A 23,769-nucleotide genomic window follows, 5' to 3' on the forward strand; every position below is an offset into this window, starting at 1 on the left:
GAGTCAGACTGTTGGTCCATCTAGCCCAGCATTGTCTTCTCTGACAGGCAGCGGCACTCCAGGGTTTCAGACTCAGGGGGTCTCTCTCAAGATGTGCCTGGAGATGTCAAGGATTGAACCTGGGACCTTCTGCATGCAAGGCAGATGTCCTGTCCCTGAGCTACGACTATGCTCCAGGCCAGCAAAACATAATAAAGATTAAGCACAGAAGTCTGGGTGTTTTTAGTATCGGAAAGGGAGAAAAATTATCCTGCAGAGACAAGCATTCTTTAAAGCCCTCTGAATTCCACTTCCAATGGCATAACTGACTTGGCAACTCCACTGCTTAAAACACACGCACAGATCACACAAAGGGTGACGGTGCCATCTGCAAATGCCCCTGGCAGAAAGCCTGGCATAAACGCCTCATTCAGCGAGCAGGACAATGGACAATCAGCTGCAAACAAGCATTTGCAGTGACAGGCGAGGCTTACAAAGGATTACTGGGTTCTCTCTGGATGGATGACCATTTAAAAATACAGACAGGCAATGGGTAAAGGGGCATCTCAATACAGCTCAGCCCCCAGAGCCAGTTTTCAAAGCAAGGGACGGGACCCCGAAACAAACAGCTAACAAAACAGACCTCTGAACATGTGCAAGCTGCCCACTATTCGTAGCCACCAAGCAACCAGACTACCAGCTTCTACATCTAGGATTCGGGATGAGAGGTTACAGAGCATAGGTTTCAAGGCAGCCTTGAGCCCCAATGTCTCTTCCCCAGTCTTAGAAACTCAGATATATAATCTAGGTGCCAAATGGCTCCTTAAACCAAGGTTGCAGTCGCCAAAATGGAATGTCTAGTTGCAAGTTTGGGGCGGCTCTTATTTTTTAAACGATGAACTGACTGTGATTGATTCTCAGTTAAACATCTGGCTAGTTAAGGTGACAATCTTGAGGTAGGTTAAGAACTTTGAGAAAAGTCACTTGATCCAGGGACAGTCCACATATATATTAGCCAGTTCAGACCTCTTTTTCTTAATGGTGACACGGACCATTCATAACATAGAAATACTCTTCACAACTGTGAGCAGGGCATTGGAGTGGGGGAAGTGAAGACAAGCGACAACAGTTAACTATAACGCTGTTCACTGCTCCTGCTCCAGCTGCACAGAAAAAGCATTTTGTTTCCTGAAATTCATTCTGACTGCGCAGATAAAATAGAACAGATAGAATTCTACAGCATTAGTGTGCGAAAACAGTCAAGATCCAAGGATCCCCAGGCATGCACCTCCAGATGATGGAGATGTCAGGCGCCATCCTGGCTTGGTTGCAAGTGGCCGACAGCCAGGTGCAAAATGCACCTGAAGTTCCCCACTTAGATGTAAGATAGTAATCTGAGCTTGTGCAAAATGCTTTTCTAGAGCGACTGACTGTTAAATGCTTTGAAGTCCTAGGACTGCAGGTTGCCCATCCTTGCATTAGAAGAAGGCAAAGTGGTGATAGAGGTAGCTACAGGCAGTTAAGACCAGAGATGAGGAGCTTGTGGTTTTCAAGGTGTTGTTAGACTCCCAACTCCTGCCAGCACCAGCCAGCCTAGTCTATAGTCAGGGATGACGACAAGGATGGTGGTAGCTAGGGGCAGTAAAGGCAAGTGAGGGTCTAGTTTGCGGATGGGGAACCCAACGCCCTTCAGGTGCTATTGGACCCCAGTTCCCAGCAGCCAGTCTGGCCAACAGTCACCAGGGATGATGAGACATTAAAGTTGCCCACCCCTGCCTTTGGAAAAGCAGATTGGCAATGGAGGGAGCCAGAGGCAGTGAAGGCAAGTGGGGACCCTGTGGCCCTGCAGACAATGCTGGTGGTGCTGTGGGTTAAACCACAGAGCCTAGGACTTGCCGATCAGAAGATCGGCAGTTTGAATCCCCGCGACGGGGTGAGCTCCCGTTGCTCGGTCCCTGCTCCTGCCAACCTAGCAGTTTGAAAGCATGTCAAAGTGCAAGTAGATAAATAGGTACCGCTCTGGCGGGAAGGTAAACAGTGTTTCCGTGTGCTGCTCTGGTTCACCAGAAGTGGCTTAGTCATGCTGGGCACATGACCCAGAAGCTGTACGCTGGCTCCCTCAGCCAATAAAGCGAGATGAGCGCCGCAACCCCAGAGTTGGTCACGACTGGACCTAATGGTCAGGGGTCCCTTTACCTTTATCTCTGATAAGCCTCAGCAACCAGTTTGGTTAATGGTCAGAGGATGGGAGGTGGAGGGCCACAGGTCCCCCATCCTTACGTTAGAAAACAGTAGAGCAGTGATGGAGGTAGCCAAGAGCATTGAAGGCAAGTGACAGCCCTTCAGGTATTATTGCTGGATATCAACTCCCAGCAGCCAGCCCAGCCAACCATCAGGGATTGTGGGAGTTTTAGTCTAACAACATTCATAGAATCATAGGATTGTAGAGTTGGAAGAGAACTCAAAGGTCATCTAATCCAACCCCCTACAATGCGGGAATCTCAGCTAAAGCATCCATGACAGATGGCAACAAGTCCCCACCCACAACCTAGACCATTTCAAACCCCAGGAGGATGTTTGGTTTGAAAGTGTCACCTCTCACAATGGCACACAATGTTTGCCATTGCAGGTAAAAGAGCTGTGAAATCTGAACTAAAGAGTGTCACTGGATGCATGCTGTGCTGGGAGTATGCCCCACTGAACACAGTGGGATTTACTCAGGAAGAAAACATGCACAGGATTGTGCTCCTATGCATGTTAGAATTTAGCAGCAGAACCAACCCCAAAGCTCTGTTCTGCTCCTGAAATGTACAACCTTACACCCTAAAGGAAGCGCACCCCTGAGCATATGCAGAGTGTTGCTCTCTCACCACTGACCCTCATACACCTGGAACCAACGGGCTTGTCATTTCCAGGCGGTTCAAAGACATGAAAAGCATGCTGGAGTCTGGAAAGCCTAAAGGGTTTTAAATATATATATCCTGTATATATATTTGTCATTGAAACCTCTGTGCTGAAGACATGGCTCTTGACAGCCCTCCCTCATCAGAGACAGAGATGACAGGTCACTCTCTCCATCTCTGGCACCCACTCACGGCACCAAGAAACCCCTTACTTGAGCAGGAATTTGAAGGATTGAGATTTAATCTCAACACTCGCATGCTCAGGGAAAGGATTCCCGGGTTGACCTCAAACAGCTGCTTGGGTGGCTGAGCTGACCACAGGAGAAGTTTTGCCACAGGGCAGGAGTAAAAGAAAGTGGATAATGGGGAAAAGAAGTACGTAAGAGGAGCCTGTTGGATCAGGCCAGTGGCCCATCTAGTCCAGCATCCTGTGGCCAACCAGGTGCCCCAAACCCACAAGCAGAATGATTCAAACGCAAGAGCAAATCTCTCCTCCTGCCGTTTCCAATAACTGGGATTCAGAAGCATGGCTGCGTCTGAATGTGGAGGGCAGAGCAAAACCATCGGGTACAGTACTCATCAATAACCCCCTTTTCTAGGGGGGGGGGGAATCAGAGCCCCATCCTAGTATAGGAGGTGTCCTGGTGCTGAGAACCACAGCTAAGAGTCCAAGGCAAAGCAGGCTCCAGTTTTCCAGGAAAGATCACACTTCCGTGGAAAAATACAGCAGGGGGATCTCCCCAATGAGCCGAGGGTGGAGGAATCGGCAGAACTGCAGGTTAACACAGGACGCTGCGTCACACCAAACATGAAGGTGGCTATCAAAAACCATAGGCTGTAACAAGTTCCACTCCTGCTCAGAGAGCAGACCAGTTGAAGTTAATGGACACGGCTAACTCAGCTCCAATGGGCCTGTTCTGAGTAACACTTCGTTGGCTAACAGCTGAATATACAAGGCATCAGGTGTGAGCGAGGCATGCTCCATTATTCACTTAAATTTATCATTGCATGTACAGCCCACCTTTCCTCAAGGTTTTCCCCTCCCTGTTCTTAATCCTCACAGCAACCTTGTGAGGTAGGCTAGGCTGAGAGACAGTGAGTGGCCTTTGAGGCCATCAGGTAAGCTTCGCATGGCTGATCTGGATTTGAACTCGGGACGCCCACGTCCTAGCCCAACACTTGCTTTTGGCTGCTTTACGCCTCCTCTCCTACAGACACCCCATGGGGCTCCCAGTCATGTTAGTGTTTCATCAATGAGCCAAGTCACTTAAAGGAGTTGCAGGCATTCCTAAGCACAGCTTCGAAGCTGCAAGTGAGAAATAGTTCTGTATAGCCAGAACCTTGCAGACCGCTTCACCAACTAAAGACAGACTTTTCATACCACTACTCCTCAGCAAATAATTCTGAAAGGTTTCCGAGAGGCCTTAGGGCAGAGGTCAGCAAACTTTTTCAGCAGGCGGCCGGTCCACTGTCCCTCAAACCTTGTCGGGGGCCGGACTATTTTTTTTTTGGGGGGGGGGAGAATGAACGAATTCCTATGCCCCACAAATAACCCAGAGATGCATTTTAAATAAAAGCACACATTCTACTAATGTAAAAACATGCTGATTCCCGGACCGTCCACGGGCTGGATTTAGAAGGCGATTGGACTGGATCCGGCCCCCGGGCCTTAGTTTGTCTACCCATGCCTTAGGGGAAGGTGGGGGTCCAGGTTTTAAATGCAGCACATCGGAAGGGGGTTCCAGTGGCAAACCACAACCTTTGAAACAAAAATCTGTACTGAGCTCTCCAAGAATTTCGTGTAGGAAGCCTCTCCCAGCCCTACCTGGGACCTTCTGCATGCAAGGCAGCTGCTCTGCCACTGAGCAGGGGGTTTCTCCAGACTCTGGAAATATCGGCAGCAGGGGGTGGGGTGCAGCTCCCAAATATAGGGAAATGAAAATCGGAGCACCGATATCTGGCAATAACAGGTGATGCTAAAGGAGGTTGCTTGCACCTAAGAAGATGGTGGAGAGACATTTTGCTGGGAGGGGTGATTAGAAAGTGGGGGGGGGGGGATTGCCAGAACTAAAGGAATATGGGTGAGGATAGGCAGGTGTCAGCATGGGGGTGGGGTGGGTAATAGTGAGGGTCCGGCAGCAAAACCAACAGGGGGTTGGGGGTGTCAATATAGGAAGGGGTTGCTTTGAAAAGGATTTCTTGCTGGGGGGTGGCAGCAGATGCTGGGCTAAATAGAGGATGGGAATCGAAAAGAAATGTGCTTTTCGGGGGGTGCTTTTATGCAGCAGCGGGGGTCCCCTTCGGAGGATGCAATTTTTGGGGGTGGGGCTATTTGGGAAGGAGAGATCCAAAGGACCTAAGACTTAGGGCGCGCGCAGGAGAGTCCCTTGGAAAGTCGTGCTGGGTCCTTCTGATGCGGCGGGGGGTTCCCTTTCTGAAGATGCAAAACTTTTTTTTGGGTGGGGGGGAGATGGAAGTATAGGCGGCCTCACCCATAGACGTCGGTGCAGAGGCGAGTGCCCACCACGCAAACCACCTCGATCCGGTTCCCGAACTGCAGCCGAAGCGTCCGATCGCGCCCCATCGCGCCGGGAGGAGCCGCCTCGGTTGGTCCCACAGGTGGCCACTGAGTCCCGCCGCCCGCCGGCCGCTGCCTGCCTAAACCCGGCCCCGCCCCTCGGTGCGGGGGGGGGGGAGGGAAGGAGGCTGTCAATCAAAGCCATTTGAAAAGAAAGAGAGAGAGCAAATCGCCCAGCTCTCCATTAAAGAGACCGAACTGTATTTTTAGCAAAGTCGGGGGCGGGGGGGGTGTTAAATTGTTTGCGGAGCCAGAGAAGCGCCCGGCGTAGCGCCCCTAGAGGTCACCTGGGACTTAGCTCTCCCACCGTGCCTCTGAGCAGGTGCAGAGCGCATTTCTTTAGTTGCAAAAGCATTTATATACCGCTGCGTCGTAAAAAAAAATAAATGTGCCGCAGCGGTTTGCAACATGGTTTAAACATAGGGAAAGCTTTAAGCAGCAGGAACCGAAAGACCATAGTTTGTTTTTAAGAAGGGGGGGGGGGACAAATCCATGCAGGGGGAGATGTTTATTTGTCAGGGATAAGAGAGAAATAGATTCATTTTTGTCCCAAAAATCTTTGCACTATTAAGTATTCTGACTGTGACATTTTACTATTTCTTTAACATTTGTTGTGTAAACAGACTGCCCACTTTATTGCTCCCTATCTACAGAACCCTGATCTTATATTCTTTCCAGGCATGCACAGATAAGGAATCATAGAATTGTAGAGTTGGGAGGGCACCCAACGGTCATCTAGTCCAACCCCAAGTATAGTATAATGTAGTTCAGAATGGATCAAGAGTTCCAAAGAAAAGTTACTTAGGCCTTAAAGCAATGCTGGTATTTACTGCTTAAGTTGAAAAAATGAATGTAAGTAAAAAATCAAATTGTGCTTCTGGGTAAGATGTAGACAATTTTTAAAAATAGATGCGAAGGGATGAATTCATCCTTGGGTGGCCCCTTTAGATGGCAAGATGCTTGGCCAAGAGGTTCTTCTGCAGGCCCATCCCTGGCTATAAGACATCGCAGAGAAGTAGAGCCTCCAAGTTAAGAAGAAGTCTACCTTGGACTGCCAACCTCCTTGGGATGCTCAGCAAAGAGGAGAGCTGTTTCCTTCAGATGGAATCCTGGAAGATTCAGGACCGCTAAAAGGAAGTCCATCTTTAGGCAGTGGAGAGCTGAATGGGAATCTCTCCTGCAGGAGGGCAGTGAAGGCCATTGACTTTGATGGCTTCAAGAGAGCATTGGACAGATTCATGGAGGAGCTATTGATGTGGCTATGCTCTTCCTCCACGGCCAGAGGCAGCAATGCTTCTTTTCTCCTAACTAAAATGAAACCAAATCATAGGGTTGTTGTAAATTCCTGTAAGAGGGTTGTCTGGTCCAACTCCCCACAATGCAAGCATCACAACTAAATTAGGTGGGGAAGAGGCAAGCCAAGTCAGCTGGAAAATTCAATGAGAAAAGGAGGGAGCCCACCTAGAGTCTTTTAAGGTCTCTGTGGCCAGATATGCTTTAATTAAGATATGCAACTGAGGGTGGGCCTTTGCAAGCGGAGTGGGTGACAGGGTGGATTGCAGAAGAAAAATTCAGAGCTGGTGCCAGGGGATCTGGTGGAGAATAACGCATGCCACTGCTCAGCTGGGTATTCATCCACCTTGTCAACATTCTGGTGCAGTGAGTGTCTCCACTGGCAAGCCACAAATGTCACCATTAACTGTGCTAAATTATCAAGGGAAGTAATAGTGCCACTGTATTCTGCTCTGGTCAGACCTCACCTGGAGTACTGTGTCCAGTTCTGGGCACCACAGTTCAAGAAGGACACTGACAAACTGGAACGTGTCCAGAGGAGGGCAACCAAAATGGTCAAAGGCCTGGAAACGATGCCTTATGAGGAACGGCTAAGGGAGCTGGGCATGTTTAGCCTGGAGAAGAGGAGGTTAAGGGGTGATATGATAGCCATGTTCAAATATATAAAAGGATGTCATATAGAGGAGGGAGAAAGGTTGTTTTCTGCTGCTCCAGAGAAGTGGACACGGAGCAATGGATCCAAACTACAAGAAAGAAGATTCCACCTAAACATTAGGAAGAACTTCCTGACAGTAAGAGCTGTTCGACAGTGGAATTTGCTGCCAAGGAGTGTGGTGGAGTCTCCTTCTTTGGAGGTCTTTAAGCAGAGGCTTGACAACCATATGTCAGGAGTGCTCTGATGGTGTTTCCTGCTTGGCAGGGGGTTGGACTCGATGGCCCTTGTGGTCTATTCCAACTCTATCATTCTATGATTCTATGACAGCTGCCCTGAATAGAAATCTTTTGCCCCTGCCCCACCACCATCCAGTCCCCCCCCCCCAAGTCTGTCTGTGGGGATTTGCAGGGTAACAAGAACGGGGATCAGGCTAGGAGGTAAACTGAGCTCAGCAGCTTCCTCTGATGTGGGGCAGAATTTCCCCCCAAATTTCCCACCAGTTCTAGTGTTATGAGAGAGGGAGAAAACCTATTATTTACCCACTTTCTCCATGCCAGGAATAATTTTATAAACTTCTGTCATGCTGTCTCTTATTCGCCTTTTCCCTAGACTCAAAAAATCCCAAATGCTGCAACCTTTCCAATCCTGAATTGGGTCCAGTTGCAGCGCCTTCGAGATCTATGTTGGGTAATTCCATTTCACTATCCAACCCTGCTGCCCGCCCCCCAACAGCTAGGGAACCGCATTCTCTCCCAGGTGTAGTTCCCTGGCTATCTTCAACGGAAGCCCCACACAGAGTGCATTGCAGTAATCTAACCACAATTGTTTGGAAGTTGATTTGGGCTCTTGAACAAGAAGGCCAGTGAGAGAAGACAAATTCCTCTGGGAAATAGCTGCCTCCAGTGGACAGTCTTTCTCTGCAATTTGGGGAAATTTGGGGTACACTCCTGGAGTGCCCACCCATTGCAAATTTGTACAGTTTTAGCTTCAGTTTAAATGCATTTGTTTTTATGCTTTTAACCACCTCAGAAGGTGGTGGACGCTCCTTCATCGGAGGTTTCTAAACAGAAGCTGGATGACCATCTGCTAGGAATTCTTTAGCTGCGATTCCTGCACTGCAAGGGGTTGGGCTGTATGCTTGGGGGTCCTTTTCAACTCTACAATTATATGAACCTTAACTGTTTTTAACCATCTGTTGTGTGCATTGCCTTGAGCCGGTTGTTGGAAAGGCGATGAAGAAATCAATGACAAGGAAGTGTCAAGGAAGTGTGGGATGTAATCAGAGCCGTCTTTCCTATTGGGCTTATTGGTGCGGTGCGCCAGGGCGCTGGCCTCTCGGGGTGCCCCAGCGAGTGGGGAAGCTGTGCGGCTTTGCCAGCGGCCTCCCCTTTATCTGCAAGCCCACCAGCTGTGCCCCGTCAACCCATATGGCTGGCGGGCGTGCAGCTTGCCTCCAAAGCCTCAGCGGGAGGAGAGCGATCCCTGCAGAGGTTTAGGATGGAAGCTGCGCCATGCCAACTATATGGCTGGTGGGCATGCAGCTTCCTTCCCAAGCCTCCGCAGGAGGAGAGCAACTCTGGGAAACGGGGGGCGCCGGAGGGATCTTTGAACCACAGTGCCAGATATGCTTAAGACGGCCCTGGATGTAATCCACTGAGAGCAGTCAAGTACAACATTCCTTGAAATGCTAGAGAAGACATGCGAGGGAATGTTTGGTCCAGCCATTCAAAACTTCCTGTTCCTCCTGGCTGGAGCATCCTTCCTTTTGCATGTGATTGAAGGTGGGCATGGCCTAACGTGTCCAGGTAACAAAAGGACAAGGCATGCTGCCACCCTCTCCCTCTTTTTCACTTCCTTCTTCGTTTGACCAGCTTCTTAGCTAGGACTGCTCTGTTAGCTCTCAGCTAGTAGGAGCACTGGGATTATCCCCCTATATGGGGTAGATCCACATGCACATATTTGTGACTAAGTCTGCTTTCAGGGATTCAACTGTGAACTGATGTAAGTAAACTTCTTTTATTGACTTTGAATAAGATTGTGGCGTCTTTATTCTTTTAAGAGACATTCAAGGGAACTTACCAGGAACATACAATTCAGTCTGACACAATAGTGAGAAGCTCACACAAGCTTGCAACCAGCTATCTGCTGTACATGTAAAAGGGGAATTTAAACTCTGCTAAGTAAAGAAACTTGCTAGCGCAAGTTAGGAAGGATATTAATAAATAATATATCTTCTCCTGCCACCCTGAACATTCCCACAGAAAGCTTGTTTGTTTCAAGATGTACAAAGCGGCATTCAGAAAGGCTTGTTTTCTTTTTGCAAAGTGCAGGTTCTCGTGGGTTGAAACAAACAAGACTGTTTATCTCTTCTAAGTGCTCCATTGTGGGATTTTTGACGGTGCCAAAAAGGACTCAGGTTACCTCCTGCCGGGATTTGGAGGATCAAGCACCAGAATTTATAGGGACCTTGACTGTTCCTCTGAAGAGCTCATGGGGACAAGGGCTCCTAGGGACACTTGCAATGGGAACGCATTTGGCCTTCCAGAAGTCAGAGTCCCTGGGTGGCCCCAGCACAGCTGTGGGTAGATTGCAAAGTTTTTAGGGCAGGGCTTGATTATCTGAGGCGGGTTTCACTCTGAGAGCTGCTTAGAACACCCTGATGCAAACCCAGTACATATAGATCTATTTAAAAGCTGGTTGCCTCTGGGCATATGCAGAGTGTGTTTTCCTTAGCGAGTTGCAGCTACATCAATGGATGGGTTTCTGGGTCTTTTGGGTCACTATCCTGAAGTTTAGGACTAAAACTATGTCTCGGATGGAGACTGCCTGTGGATTTCCTGCACAATATGGCTTTTGGATTCCCTTAAAAAAGAAATGTTTCATAGAAATCATAGTATTGTAGAGTTGGAAGGGACCATGAGGGTCATCTAGTCAAACCCCCTGCAATGCAGGAATATTTAAGTGATACACTGGTCACATCTGCACCATACTTTTAAAACACTCTTATCTACCACTTTGGGCTTCCCCCAAATAATTCTGGGAACCATAGTTTGCTAAAGGTCCTGAGAGTTGCTAAGAGACCCTTAACAAACTATAATTCCCAGGATTCTTTGGGGGAAGCCTCAAACAATGCATGTATGGTGTTGATTGTCTGGTGGCTTTTGTTATGCCACATGCAGTGGATAGGAATTTCTGTCCTCTTGTGCTAGAAACCTCCTCTCCTGAAACTGCTCTGTTTACCTTCTAACCCAGGGGTCCCCAAATTAAGGCCCCTGGACCGGATAAGGCCCGAGGGACTTGTTTATCCAGCCCACGGCAACCCCCGCTGCCGCCACTTGCTCTTACCAGCACTGCGCTGTGCGGCTGCCCACTTCCGGGTCGGAGGAGCACCAGAGATAGCTTGTGCACATGCGCAAGCATTGTGCGCATGCGCAAGAGTTGTGCGCATGTGCAAGCATTATTTCCGGTGCACATCCAGGTTGGAGGAGGCCCGTGCACATGCGCACAAGCTATTTCCGGTGCTCCTCCAACCCGGAAGTGCACCGGAAATAGCGTGTGCGCACGTGTATGGGCATGCGCTCCCCTGCCCTCTGGCACTCCATGAGGTGCGGTAAGTTTGCTGACCCCTGTTCTAACCTGATGAAGAGTTCTGGAGAATTCAAAAGCTTGCAAAGCATTTCATGAAATTTCGGCTGATCCAATAAAGTCATTGCCGTAATACAGATACAGTGATACCTCAGGTTACATACGCTTCAGGTTACAGACGCTTCAGGTTACAGACTCCGCTAACCCAGAAATAGTGCTTCAGGTTAAGAACTTTGCTTCAGGGTGAGAACAGAAATTGTGCTCCAGCGGTGCGGCAGCAGCAGGTGGCCCCATTAGCTAAAGTGGTGCTTCAAGTTAAGAACAGTTTCAGGTTAAGAACGGACCTCCGGAATGAATTAAATACTTAACCCGAGGTACCACTGTAGTAGAATCTTTAAAATGTTAGTTTTATGCAAGCCTCGTTTTACTGTATTTCATTTTTATATTTTTTTCTGTTTATCTTCACTTACAGATCTGCCTTCTGCTTGCACCTGAAGGGCTAACAACTTACTTCCCTTTTCGCAGCAAGAGGCTGAGACCACACCCTGATCCCTACCTACTCACAACACTTTGTGATTTCTAAACTTTGAAACATTGCACTATGTGTTTTAATAAAAGCCAGAACACTGCAAACCCAAGGGAAAGTTCTGAGGGTGGGTGGGGAATTTTGGAGGCCCCTTGAGCTCCCTTGGAAATGGATCCAGGCTTTTCTAAATAAATAAATAAATAAATGGAATAGCATTGATGCTCAGTGGAGAACCTTAAAATAGAACAAGCACCTCAGCACCTTACTGCCTGTCAACGCCTCTGGCAGGGCTCACAAATCTTTTGTCCTGAAAAGGGTCATATGGCTTATTATTCCATAGATGGCTCCCTCTGTGGGGATTTATAGTACAGACTTCTGAGCATGTGCAGTTTTGCAGCTGAAACTCACACATCATTGCACCGTCATGACTGCAGGAGCAGAGCAGGGTGGCTGTAAGATTAAACACTGAAATAAATAAATTAAGGTCTTATGTATATAATAAAGGTTCATAAATGTACCAAGGAAACACATATAGATATATAGGCCACATGTCTGAAGCTGCACAGGAAAGCATTCATGGAGCCATTTTGACTCCCAGGCTGACCAGGTGTTTTTTCTGCAAGGTCAAATGGAAGAGCCTCCCCATTGTCTTTTCCTTCACAAATCCTGTCTTAAGGGTATGTCTGTGTATGAATAGGGTGAGCCTGTGACTTGGGCTCAGGAACTAAGTACTTATGTACTTATCATTACAAAAGACTGGCCAGGCTCCCCAGGGTACCAGTCCAGTAAACATCAACAGGTAACTTGCCAGACAAGAGGTAAACAACCCACTCAGATTTCTGCTTTAGCCCGCCCTTTCTGTGATGTAGGTATGATGTATCTGGGGTGGTGGTCTTGAACTACACCCCTTCTGTGATGTAGGTTATGATGTTTCTGGGGGTGGTCTTTGACTCCAAGGTGGGCAATTTAAAATGTCTATATAAGGGCAGACACACCTTGGTTCTGGGCCCTCCTCCTTCTCCTGTGTGTGAAGGGGGCAGCCTGTTGCAACAGTTCAATAAAGATCAGGCTTACAAGCTGCTTTGCTTCTCAATATTCTCTGGTTGGCCTCTGTTTTTTTCCCTCCGACCGATGGAGAACCTACAAAGGAATCTATACGGGCTCTTGTGTCCCCCATAAGGGAATAAGGGCAGATTTTCATTTATTACAACACGTTTACTTGGAAATAAGCCCCATTTTGCACATAATGAATTAAAGAAGATGTTTAAAATGACTGCTCCCAAGATGCCTAAAGGATTATAGGGGCAGAGATTCCAAAAGAGATGGTTAAGTTGTTTATGTATGCTACTGACGCAGCCAGAATCCTGTATGTGCAGAAGTGGAAAAAAGAAGAGGTCCCAACGAAAGAAGTATGGATCTTGAAATCAATGGACTTTGCAGAGATGGCGAAGCTGACAGCAAGAATAAGAGATCAAAAGGACAAGAACTTTGTCGAAGAGTGGAGGCTCTTTTCGGACTCTCTGAGAAAAAACTATATAGCCAAACGAAATCGCAAGCAGGACTTGAATAATGGGCAAGGGAAGGAGAATAAATAAATGATTGTTATAATTACAACAGAAAATAAATGGCAGTTATGGCAGCAGATAAAGGAATACAACAGGAACATCACAGACATAAGGATGGGGAGTCAAAATGTAAACAATGATTATACTGAAAGTAAATTGAACTATGTCAAATGTCGCGTAAAAAACTAAAACAAAGGAAATAAGCCTCTATTTGCTAAAGAGAAGAAGGTTGTGTTTCTAAAGTCAAAACAGGAAAATGAGGACTTGCATCCATGTTAACTGACCATATGGCTTCTGAAAGATGCAGGCAATGTTTTTTTTTCAAAGGTCTGATTTTCGTATAAGGGATATTTAAATCAGCCCTTAATTCAGAACCATGAGGACTAGAATCTTGCTCTGTTTTAAGAGAAGCTGTAGCTCCATGCATGCAGAATGCCCCAAGTTCAGTCCTCAGAATCTCCAGGTAGGGCTAGGAGAGAGCATCTGTCCAAAAGCCCTGGAGACCTGCTGCAAGTCAGTGTGGAAAATATTGAGCAAGATGGACCCAGGGTGTGGCCAGGTATAGGGCTGCTTCCTCCGTTCCTCCTCAAATCAGCCCTTTATCCAGAACAATGAGGTCTAGAAGCTTGCTTCATTTTTAACGAAAAAGGACCACAGCTCAGTGCTAGAGCAGCTGCTCGGCCTACAGAAGGTCCCAGGTTCAATCCCTAGTGGCATTTCCAGGTGGGCTGGGAAACCCTAGAGAGCCTTTGCTGCCGGTCAGTGTAGACAATTCTGGGCTAGATGGACCCATGGTCTGATTCACTATAAAGCAGCTTTCTGTGCTCTGATGTCTTAAGGGAGGAGCCCAGCTGAGTGGTTAAAGAACCAGCATTGCATGCACAGTTCAAGAACTATGAGGACTAGACTCTTAAATTATTTTTAGGTGAGGGACTGTAGCTCAGTGGCAGAACCCCTGCTTGGCATGCAGAAGGTCCCAGCTTCAGCCTCCAAGGACTGGAGTTGTCCCCTGCCTGAAACCCTGGAGAGCCATTGCTGCCAGTCGGAGTTGACAATACTGTACTGAGCTAGATGAACCCGTGGCCTGAACCAGACTTGTTTATTATGGAAATAGGAAGCTGGCCCTGCCTGCAGTATGTGCGCCTGGGCAGGTAGAATTCTGGGCTCACGCCTGGAGTATAAAGGTGAGTCAAACATCAATATCTTCGTTCTGCTTTCCTTCAAACTCATACTTGTAGGTCATTATTAGAACCCAAAGCTAAGACACTGTCGAGAATGTATGATTTGCTGTTGAAATGGAATACGGAGGAGGAAACGGTTAAATCGGCTATGATAAAATGGGCACAAGACATTGGTCATAATATTATGTTTGCTGACTGGGAACGGTTGTGGACCACCGGTATGAAATTTACAGCATGTAATGCCTTAAGAGAAAATATTATGAAAATGATTTATAGGTGGTACATGACACCAGTCAAGCTTGCAAAAATCTATCATTTGCCTGATAATAAATGTTGGAAATGTAAAGAAACCGAAGGGACATTCTTTCACCTTTGGTGGACGTGCCCAAGGATCAAGGCGTTCTGGGAAATGATCTATAATGAACTGAAAAAAGTATTTAAGTATACTTTTCTGAAGAAACCAGAGGCCTTCCTCCTGGGCATAGTCGGCCAACTGGTGCCAAAGAAGGATAGAACTTTTTTTATGTATGCCACAGCAGCAGCAAGAATACTCATCGCAAAGCATTGGAAGACGCAAGATTTACCCACCTTGGAAGAATGGCAGGTGCAAGTGATCGAATATATGGAACTGGCGGAGATGACCGGCAGAATCCGAGATCAAGGAGAGGAGCAGATGGAAGAGGATTGGAAGAAGTTTAAAATTTATCTACAAAAATACTGTAAAATTTATGAATCTTGAAGGCTCTGAAAATGAAGTTAAGGGGTTCTAGCGATTAAGATAATTTAGACTATAAAGGGATGGATAAAAATCTAGAATGAATATTAAACGATCTTGCTGAATTAACTTTTAAAATAGAATACAAGAAGGGAAGGCGGGTGGAAGCAAAGAAAGTAAGGTTTTGAAAGTTACTAATATAAAAGAGTGTTCTTTTTTATGCTAAAATTCTTTTTTGTATTTTTTCTTCTTTTTCTGTTTTTTCTTTTTGTTTGTTGCTGTTGGAATTGTTGATGTTTGGTGATTTTTTTTTTCTTATCTTTGTTGTTTCCTTTGTGGATGTTAACTTTTTTTTGTGGAAAATTTTTAATAAAATATCATTATAAAAAAAAAAAAAAAAACAAACTCATACTTGTAGGTCACAGACGGAGACATCCTCCTCCCCAGATTGGCGAAACCACCTGCAGTTTGGCGCTGGCTCCACTAGAGGTTGCCAGCTCACCACCTCCAAGCCCCGGAAAACAGAACAGAGTTAGGACCATAGAACTGCAGAGTGGGAAAGGGATCCAACGGTCATCTAGTCTAACCCCCTGCACTTTGCAGTTCAGGAGGAAGGTGTCCTGGGTCATTTTCTTTGCGGCCCGGACAGGAGATGTTTGCTGGTGGAATAAGCAAATGATTTATGTGTGCTGCAGAGCACGTGCAAAGTGCCTTTCTCTCAATGCTTAGTAATTGGGGTCTGCACACACCCTACCTAGGATTAAGAGACAGGGCTTCCGAATAACAAAGGCGTGCTGCAGAGCATGTGCGAAGTACCTTTCTCTCATCCTTTTTCTCTCAATGCAAAAATCGACAGGAGCTGAAGGACTTGTAAGTGAAAAGAACCATTGGGAGAGGTTTCTCCAAGATAGTAACTTTTGCAGAGGAAATATTTGGGGTCATTAAGAGTCAAGGATTGTTCTCCTGTACAAATTCAGATTGTTTATGTACTAATGTACGCAGTGCCTTTTTTTCTTAAAAAAATGTTTAGGGGTACTCTCATTTTGACTGCTGAGACTTACTTCCGAGGAATCAGACCAGGGGATGGCTGCAATCCAAAACAAACACACGCATGCACAAAAAAGGAAAGCGCTCTTTGGAGAGCTGAATCATCTCCTTGCCAGTAACCCACGCCAAACAAACAGCCTGTTCCCCTGCTCACGCCAACCTCTCCCCTTCTTTTTACCGCTGGTGACAAGCTCCATTCCATGGCACCCCAACATACACACACCACAAAAATCTGTGTACGCCCCCCAGGAAATAGTAGGAGCCCTTGCTTGATCTTGCGCCTGCAGATACCCCAGAGCACGCAGCAAGCTCCGCAAACGCTCAACACAAGCGGCGCTGCGCTGGGAATGGGTTTGCGGGTGAGGGTTTGGCTTCCCCAGATGATCAGAATGGGGTGGGACATTACACACTCCCCCCCCACAAAAAAACCACAGCCACCAACTTCATCCTTGCAGCCATTGACAGCCCTTTTAGTTTCTTCTCCAGTTAGATTCAAAAAATGTTTAGGGGTACGCGTCCCTGCATCCCCCCAGAAAAAAGCACTGAATGTATGTATGTTTCAGTGGCATGGCCCCGGGTGCAAAATTCTGAGGGGCCGCAGCCAGATGCCCCCCGTCCCCCGTCCCCAGGGCGAAGGCGGCAGAGTAGCCCAGGCTTATGGTGAGCAGGCACGGACTGAGGGAGGCAGACAAGGGGTGACCCGGGTGTGGCCCAGCAAGTATAGTGGTACCTCAGGTTAAGTACTTAATTCGTTCCAGAGGTCCGTACTTAACCTGAAACTGTTCTTAACCTGAAGCACCACTTTAGCTAATGGGGCCTCCTGCTGCTGCCGCGCCGCCGGAGCACAATTTCTGTTCTTAACCTGAAGCACCACTTTAGCTAATGGGGCCTCCTGCTGCTGCCGCGCCGCCGGAGCACAATTTCTGTTCTCATCCTGAAGCAAAGTTCTTAACCCGAGGTACTATTTCTGGGTTAGCGGAGTCTGTAACCTGAAGCGTATGTAACCTGAGGTACCACTGTAAAGGCAAATGATGGTCTAGTCCAGGGGTCTGCAACCTTTAAGACAAAAAGAGCCACTTGGACCCGTTTCCGAAGAAAAAAACACTGGGAGCCGCAAAACCATTGTGACATTTAAAGCATGTGCCCTGCTGCCCTCCGATCTGACAGCGGGTGGGAAGGTGACGTCGGGACGGTGTGTGACTAACGCACGCACCGCCCCCATGCGACGTCACAGCCAGTACAGCGCCCGCCACAGTGGGGAGTGTCGGGGTGCATAATGTGCCTCCTCCCCTCGCTAGTATCCGCCCCGGAGCCACGGCAAAGGTGTAAAAGAGCCACATGCGGCTCCGGAGCCGCGGGTTGCAGACCCCTGGTCTAGTCCCAGAATGGGGAACATCATGTTTGGCCTTCCAGATGGAGTTGGACTGCCAACTCCCATCAGCTGGCTGAAGCAAAAGTCAGAGAAGATGGTGGGAGTTGTTGTCCAGTAACATTTCAAGGTCCACAGATCTGGGTCAGAGGGTGAGCGACGCCCTGGAAGCTGTTCTGAATTATTTACCTCTCTGCACAAGGCAGGATTGGAACCTGTACTCTCTCTCTCTCAAGTGCCCGCTCTGTAACCCGAGGGATCACACCTCTCTCCCATCAAAAACCATCCATTAACAAATCCCTTGCAGAAACACCCAGAGAAGGGAAACAAAGGCACCCAAACAAACCAGTCCGGTTGTGAAATCGAGCCTTTCCCACACGCCCCTCGTCGGTTTTGTCATCAATTCCGCATGACAAATTGGCGGGTTGTTCTACAAAGCCGGGATTATGTTCCTGACGGCCCCAGTCCTGGCACGTGGGCAAGTGCGCCCAGGTTGCCAGCCACACTTTGCCTCCCACGCTTGGGCTGTGTGTGGCTTCCCTACATCAAAGTTCAGCAGGTACGCAGCCTGGGGGTCATTTTGGACTCATGGCTGTCCATGGAGGCGCAGGTTAATTCTGCGCCCAGGGCAGCTGTCTACCAGCTCCATTTGGTACACCAGCTGAGACCCTATCTGCCCACGCACTGTCTCGCCACGGTCGTCTATGCTCTGGTTATCTCCCACTTGGACTACTGCAAGGTGCTCTACCTGGGGCAACCCTTGAAGGGGACTCAGAAACCACAAACCATCCAGAATGCAGCAGATAGACAGGTGACTGGGAGTAGCTGCTGGGACCATATAACACTGGCCCTAAAGCATGGGTAGGCAAACTAAGGCCCAAAGGGCCAGATCCAGCCCAATAACCTTCTAAATCCAGCCTGCGGATGGTCTGGGAATCAGCTCGTTTTCACATGAGTAGAATGGGTCCTTTTATTTAAAATGCATCTCTGGGTTATTTGTGGGGCACAGGAATTCATTCTCTCCCCGCTCCCTACAGAAAATAAATATAGTCCGGCCCGCCACAAGGTCTGAGGGACAGTGGACCCCTGCTGAACAAGTTTGCTGACCTCTGCCCTAAAGGATCTACATTGGTTCCCAGTACATTTCTGAGCACAATTCAAAGTGTTGATGCTGACCTTTAAAGCCCTAAACGGCCTTGGCCCAGTACAGTCATACCTCGGGTTGAAGTTGCTTCAGGTTGAGTGTTTTCGGGTTGCACTCCACGGTGACCCAGAAGTAACGGAATGTGTTCCTTCTGGGTTTCACCGCCCGCGCATGCGCAGACACTCAAAACGACGTTACGCGCATGTGCAGATGCGGCAATTTGTGACCCGGGCACTCGCAGATGCGGGTTGCATTCGCTTCAGGATGCGAACGGGGCTCTGGAACGGATCCCGTTCGTATCCAGAGGTACCACTGTATACCTGAAGGAGCGTCTCCACCCCCATCATTCAGCCTGGACACTGAGGTCCAGCTCTGAGGGTCTTCTGGTGGTTCCCTCACTGCAAGAAGTAAAATTACAGGGAACCAGGCAGAGGGCCTTCTTGATAGTAGTGTCTGCCCGGTGGAACACCCTCCCTTCAGATGTCAAGGAAAGAAAGAACTATACAAATTTTGGAAGACATCCAAACGCAGCCCTGTATTGGTTTTTGTTATTGTTATTTTTTTATATGTGTTGGACGCCAACCAGAGTGGCTGGGGCAACCCAGACAGAAGGGTGAGGTACAAATAATAAAATTATTATTAAGTAAGAGGATAAGCTGTATGCGTGCCAAATAGATACTGGGGATTACCAAGAAAAGAAAAGAAAAAAGGAATGTAGACTCCTTGGGGCAGAGACCTATTTTCCTGTTCTTATTCTATAATGCTCCAGATGCTGAATTGTGTTATATTGTTACATACTTCACTGGTATTATTACTGATGACTAATAATGAGAAGCAGGGTGCACATACTCTAAATCAGGGGTTTCCATATGGTGGTTCATGAACCACCAGCAGCCTGTAGGCTTCATTCAGGCAGCTGTAAAAATACAATTAAAAGTCACACAGCATTTAGCAGAGCCCATTGCAATTGCTACACCAGGCAGGGAAATCATTTAGTGGGTCTACCAAGATACTCCATTAATTTCTCTTATCCCCCTTTAAAGCCACCCAAGTTGGTGGCCACCCATGTATGCTGTGGGAGGGAGTTCCACAGTTTAACACTGCGCTGCATGAAGGAGTTTCTTTTATCTATCCTGAATCTTCCAACATTCAGCTTCATTGAATGTCAACAAATTATAGTGTTATGGGTGGTGATTTCTCTGTCCATTTTCTCCAGGCTATGCCTAATCCATCACAGAATCATAGAATTGTAGAATCGGAAGGGACCCCGGGATCATCTAGTCAAACCCCCTGCAATGCATGTCACCTCTTATTTTTCTCTGAATTAAAATATCCCAAACGCTGCAATATTTCTTCACGGGGAGCCGCTCCGTCCCCTTGATAATTTTGCAGACCCTCCAAGTGTCCTATTTTCCAGGGACAGTTCCCAGATTTACAGAAGCTGCCCTGGTTTCAGATTTGAACCTGGAATGTCCCACTTTTCCTTAGGACACCCCTATTTTCATCAGAGAAATATTGGAGGGTATGGAGTTATGCAACCCCATGAGCCAAGGAGATAAGTAACTGTACAGTGGTACCTTGGGTTAAGTACTTAATTCATTCCGGAGGTCCGTTCTTAACCTGAAACTGTTCTTAACCTGAAGCACCACTTTAGCTAATGGGGCCTCTTGCTGCCGCTGCTGCACGATTTCTGTTCTCATCCTGAAGCAAAGTTCTTAACCCGAGGTACTATTTCTGGGTTAGCGGAGTCTGTAACCTGAAGCGTATGTAACCTGAAGCGTATGTAACCTGAAGCGTATGTAACCCGAGGTACCACTGTACAGCCTTTAGAAGACATCTGAAAGTAGCCTGGTATCGGGAAGTTCATTTTTGGAGCGGCTGGGGCAACCCAGCCAGATGGGCAGGATATGAATAATAAAATTATTATTATGATGATGGAATAGGATGTCCCTGTTTTCATTGGAAAAATGTTGGAAGGTATGGTTTTGGCTGCCCTTTTCTGAACATAAGTGGGCAAAGTTGGACAATTTCATGGAGTATAAGTGTTTTAATGGCTACTAGCCAGGACTGCTCTTCTGCTCAGTTCCTGCTTATGGGTTTCTCATGCGGTGCATCTGTGAGAAGAGGATGCTGGCCCAGATGGGCCACTGGCCTGATCCTGCAGAACTTTTCTTCACTTCACAAGCAAAGGGACCCCTTCATGACCCTAAGCTACCAAGACCGGATTTGTGACATTCTTCTTGCTCTGCCCAGCAAAGACTGTTCGCTGCCAGGAAAGGTGAGTTGTTTTACCAGAACTTTATACTACTAATAGTTTAAAGGGAGAGAAAAAAAAGGGGGGAACCTCTGAGTCAATGCAAGATTTCAACATGCAAACCCAGGCCTTGTGCCAAAATAAATCATGCAGGACGACTCTGACAAACAGCATTAATCATAAGTTAATGCCCAGGTTTGGCTGAGGCTCCTTGGCGCTGGTCGTATATCTTGCCCCAAGATTTAAATGGAGAAAAAAAGAAGACATGCCTCAGTTAATTATACATATTATAGAAAATAGCCTGGGAATGGATTGTTCTGATCATTCTAGAGGGTTCTGGTGGGGGAACCCTAAGGAATGCATGAAATCATAGAATTGTAAAGTTGGAAGGGACCACGAGGGTCATCTAGTTCAAACCTCTGCAATATTTTTGCCCATGGGACTCGAACCCATGACCTTGTAATTAGGAGTCTCATGCTCCACTAACGGAGCTATCTAAAGAATCACGTACAGAATTAGGCCATGGTCCATCCGGCTTAATATTGTCTCCACTGACTGGCAGCAATGGCTCTCCGAGGTTTCAGACAGGGCCCCCTTCCAGCCCTACCTGGGACTTGGGACCTTCTGCATGCCAAACAGGTGCTCTGCCGCTGAGTTACAGCCCTTTCCTTAAGATGTAAGAATATAGGGCGCTGTGTTATACCAAGCCAAGCTCTTTGGTCCAGCTACACTGACTGACAGGGGCTCTCCAGGATTCTTGGAGATGCTCCAGGCTAGGAATTCAAGCTCTCACCTTCTGATCTCCAATTTGACTGGGGAACAAGAAGTGCCACAAGCTGAAGAAGGAATATGGGGGTGAGGGAAAGAGAAAGAAAGAGGGCACTTTACTTTGGGATGTGGGGCAGATCCACATTTAAGGAAAATTCTGTGCACGTTTAAAGCACATGAGTTTACCCCCCAAAATCCTGGAAACTGTTGTTTCCTCCCCACAGAGCCACAATGCCCAGTGCCCTTAGCAAACTATGGTTCCCAGGACTCTCTGGAGGAAGCCATGCACTTTAAATGTGTGTTGAATGTGTTTTAAATGTAGGGTGCAGATCTAGAGGTGACGCTTAACCATGTACGATTTCTTTTCGCCCAGCTATCCATTCTGGAGAGCTATATCTGTAGGACTGTTGCTGCAAAACCCGAACGCTTCCCTTTTTAGAGGAGAGATTCCAAGCAGTTCAGGTGCAGAGGGGATATTCTCTCTCCCTCTCTCCCCACTGCCACCCAGTGGTCTTCCCTGGCTCTGCGACCTTGCGCCAGAGGTATGTAGACACCCCGACACCATATAGCCAATGCAATCAGACTAATTAAATAAGTCCTTCCACAAACAAGAACTTGCTGTTGCTTCCTCCTTTCATTGCCTGCAATTAGCTGGTGAGACTTCGTAGGTCAGTCGGCAATTATGCACGCTGGCATACTAATTAATGCATGCAATTAGCAACTTAAGGAGATGATTAAACTATCCTGGGTGGCGGCGCTGCATTGGTTGTGGGTCTGATGAAAAGGAAGTGCAGTCCCTATAAATGGGGACCCCACCATCCTGCCCCTTAACAAGTTCTTCCATAGCAGCAATGGCCAGGTGGCTATCTAGTCACAGGCTGTCATTTTTTCTGCTTTCTAAAGCATCCCATGGACTGCAAGAAGATAAAACCTATCTATTCTTAAGGAAATCAGTCCTGAGCGCTCACTGGAAGAACAGATCGTGAAGCTGAAGCTCCAATACTTGGGCCACCTCATGAGAGGAGAAAACTCCCTGGAAAAGACCCTGATGTTGGGAAAGATGGAGGGCACAAGGAGAAGGGGATGACAGAGGATGAGATGGTTGGACAGTGTTCTCAAAGCTACCAGCATGAGTTTGACCAAACTGCGGGAGGCAGTGGAAGACAGGAGTCTCTGGTCCATGGCGTGCTCTGGTCCATGGGGTCACAAAGAGTCGGACACGACTAAATGACTAAACAACAACAACAAAAAGCATCCTAGGCTTGTGGAGGGACCTTGAGGGTCATCTAGTACAGCCCCCTGCAATGCCGGAACTGCAGCTAATGAATATAATGACGGAACCCTCCACAAACGCCTCTCTGATAAGTAAAGCAATAAAGCAATGCAACAGTAAAATAATAGGAGTTTTTAAAAGATGCAAACATAAAATAGGCATGGTGCAACTTACTTAAAATGCTGGCTGGTCATCATCAAGCAGTTGATGCATGCCTCCCAACATTTCTTCGATGAAAATAGGGACGTCCTAAGGAAAAGCGAGACATTTCAGGATCAAATCATGGTTTGAGCATATTGCAACGATCCTGGTCTGACTCCACTGGCTCCCACTTAGTTTCCGGGCCCAATTCAAAGTGCTGGTTTTGACCTATAAAGCCTTAAATGGCTCAGGACTGCAATGCCTCAAGAACTGCCTCTTTCCATATGAACCTACCCAGACCCTGAGATCATCTTCTGAGGCCCTCCTTTGTGTGCCTCCTCTTTAAGAGGTCTGGAGGGTGGCAACATGAGAACGGGGCCTTCTCTGCAGTGGCTCTCCGTCTGTGGAATGCTCTCCCCAAGGAAGTTCGCCTGGCGCCTTCATTACACACTTTTAGGCGCCAGGCAAAAACGTTCCTTTTTAACCAGGCCCTTGGTTGATCTGTTTGACATCCTATACCCTTTTAAAATGTGGCTCTTTTCTGGGAGGGGTGGGTGGTTGTTTTTATTCTAAAATATGTTGTGATCTTTTCTGTGAACCGCCCTGAATGAATGAATGAATGAGAAACCGGGACAGCTTCTGTAAATCCAGGACTGCCCCTGGAAAATAGGGACACTTGGAGGAGCTGTTGATGTTCAACAGAGAAGGTTGCCTGCCTGCTATCAGGTGGGAGAGAGTTGCACATTTGGGCCTGAACGCACAGCAACATATGCATCTGAGCCATGGGGTGGGG

General features: G+C 47.6%; 1 protein-coding gene across 2 annotated transcripts in view; it reads right to left on the minus strand.

Annotated features, from left to right (window-relative positions):
* LOC308483757 (protein-arginine deiminase type-2-like) overlaps window positions 1-23,769 on the minus strand; it is a 72,287-nt gene that overhangs the window by 46,280 nt on the left and 2,238 nt on the right. Inside the window, exon 2 of one of the 2 annotated variants that reach the window (XM_081017955.1) lies at window positions 23,010-23,084. In XM_081017955.1, the coding sequence (XP_080874081.1) occupies window positions 23,010-23,084 (75 nt within the window). Of the gene's footprint in view, window positions 1-5,374; window positions 5,531-23,009; window positions 23,085-23,769 lie in introns of those variants that run through there. The other variant, XM_081017956.1, reaches the window with a different exon arrangement.

This window comes from Podarcis pityusensis, assembly GCF_964106645.2.
Source record: "Podarcis pityusensis genome assembly, chromosome: 8".
NCBI lineage: Eukaryota > Metazoa > Chordata > Lepidosauria > Squamata > Lacertidae > Podarcis > Podarcis pityusensis.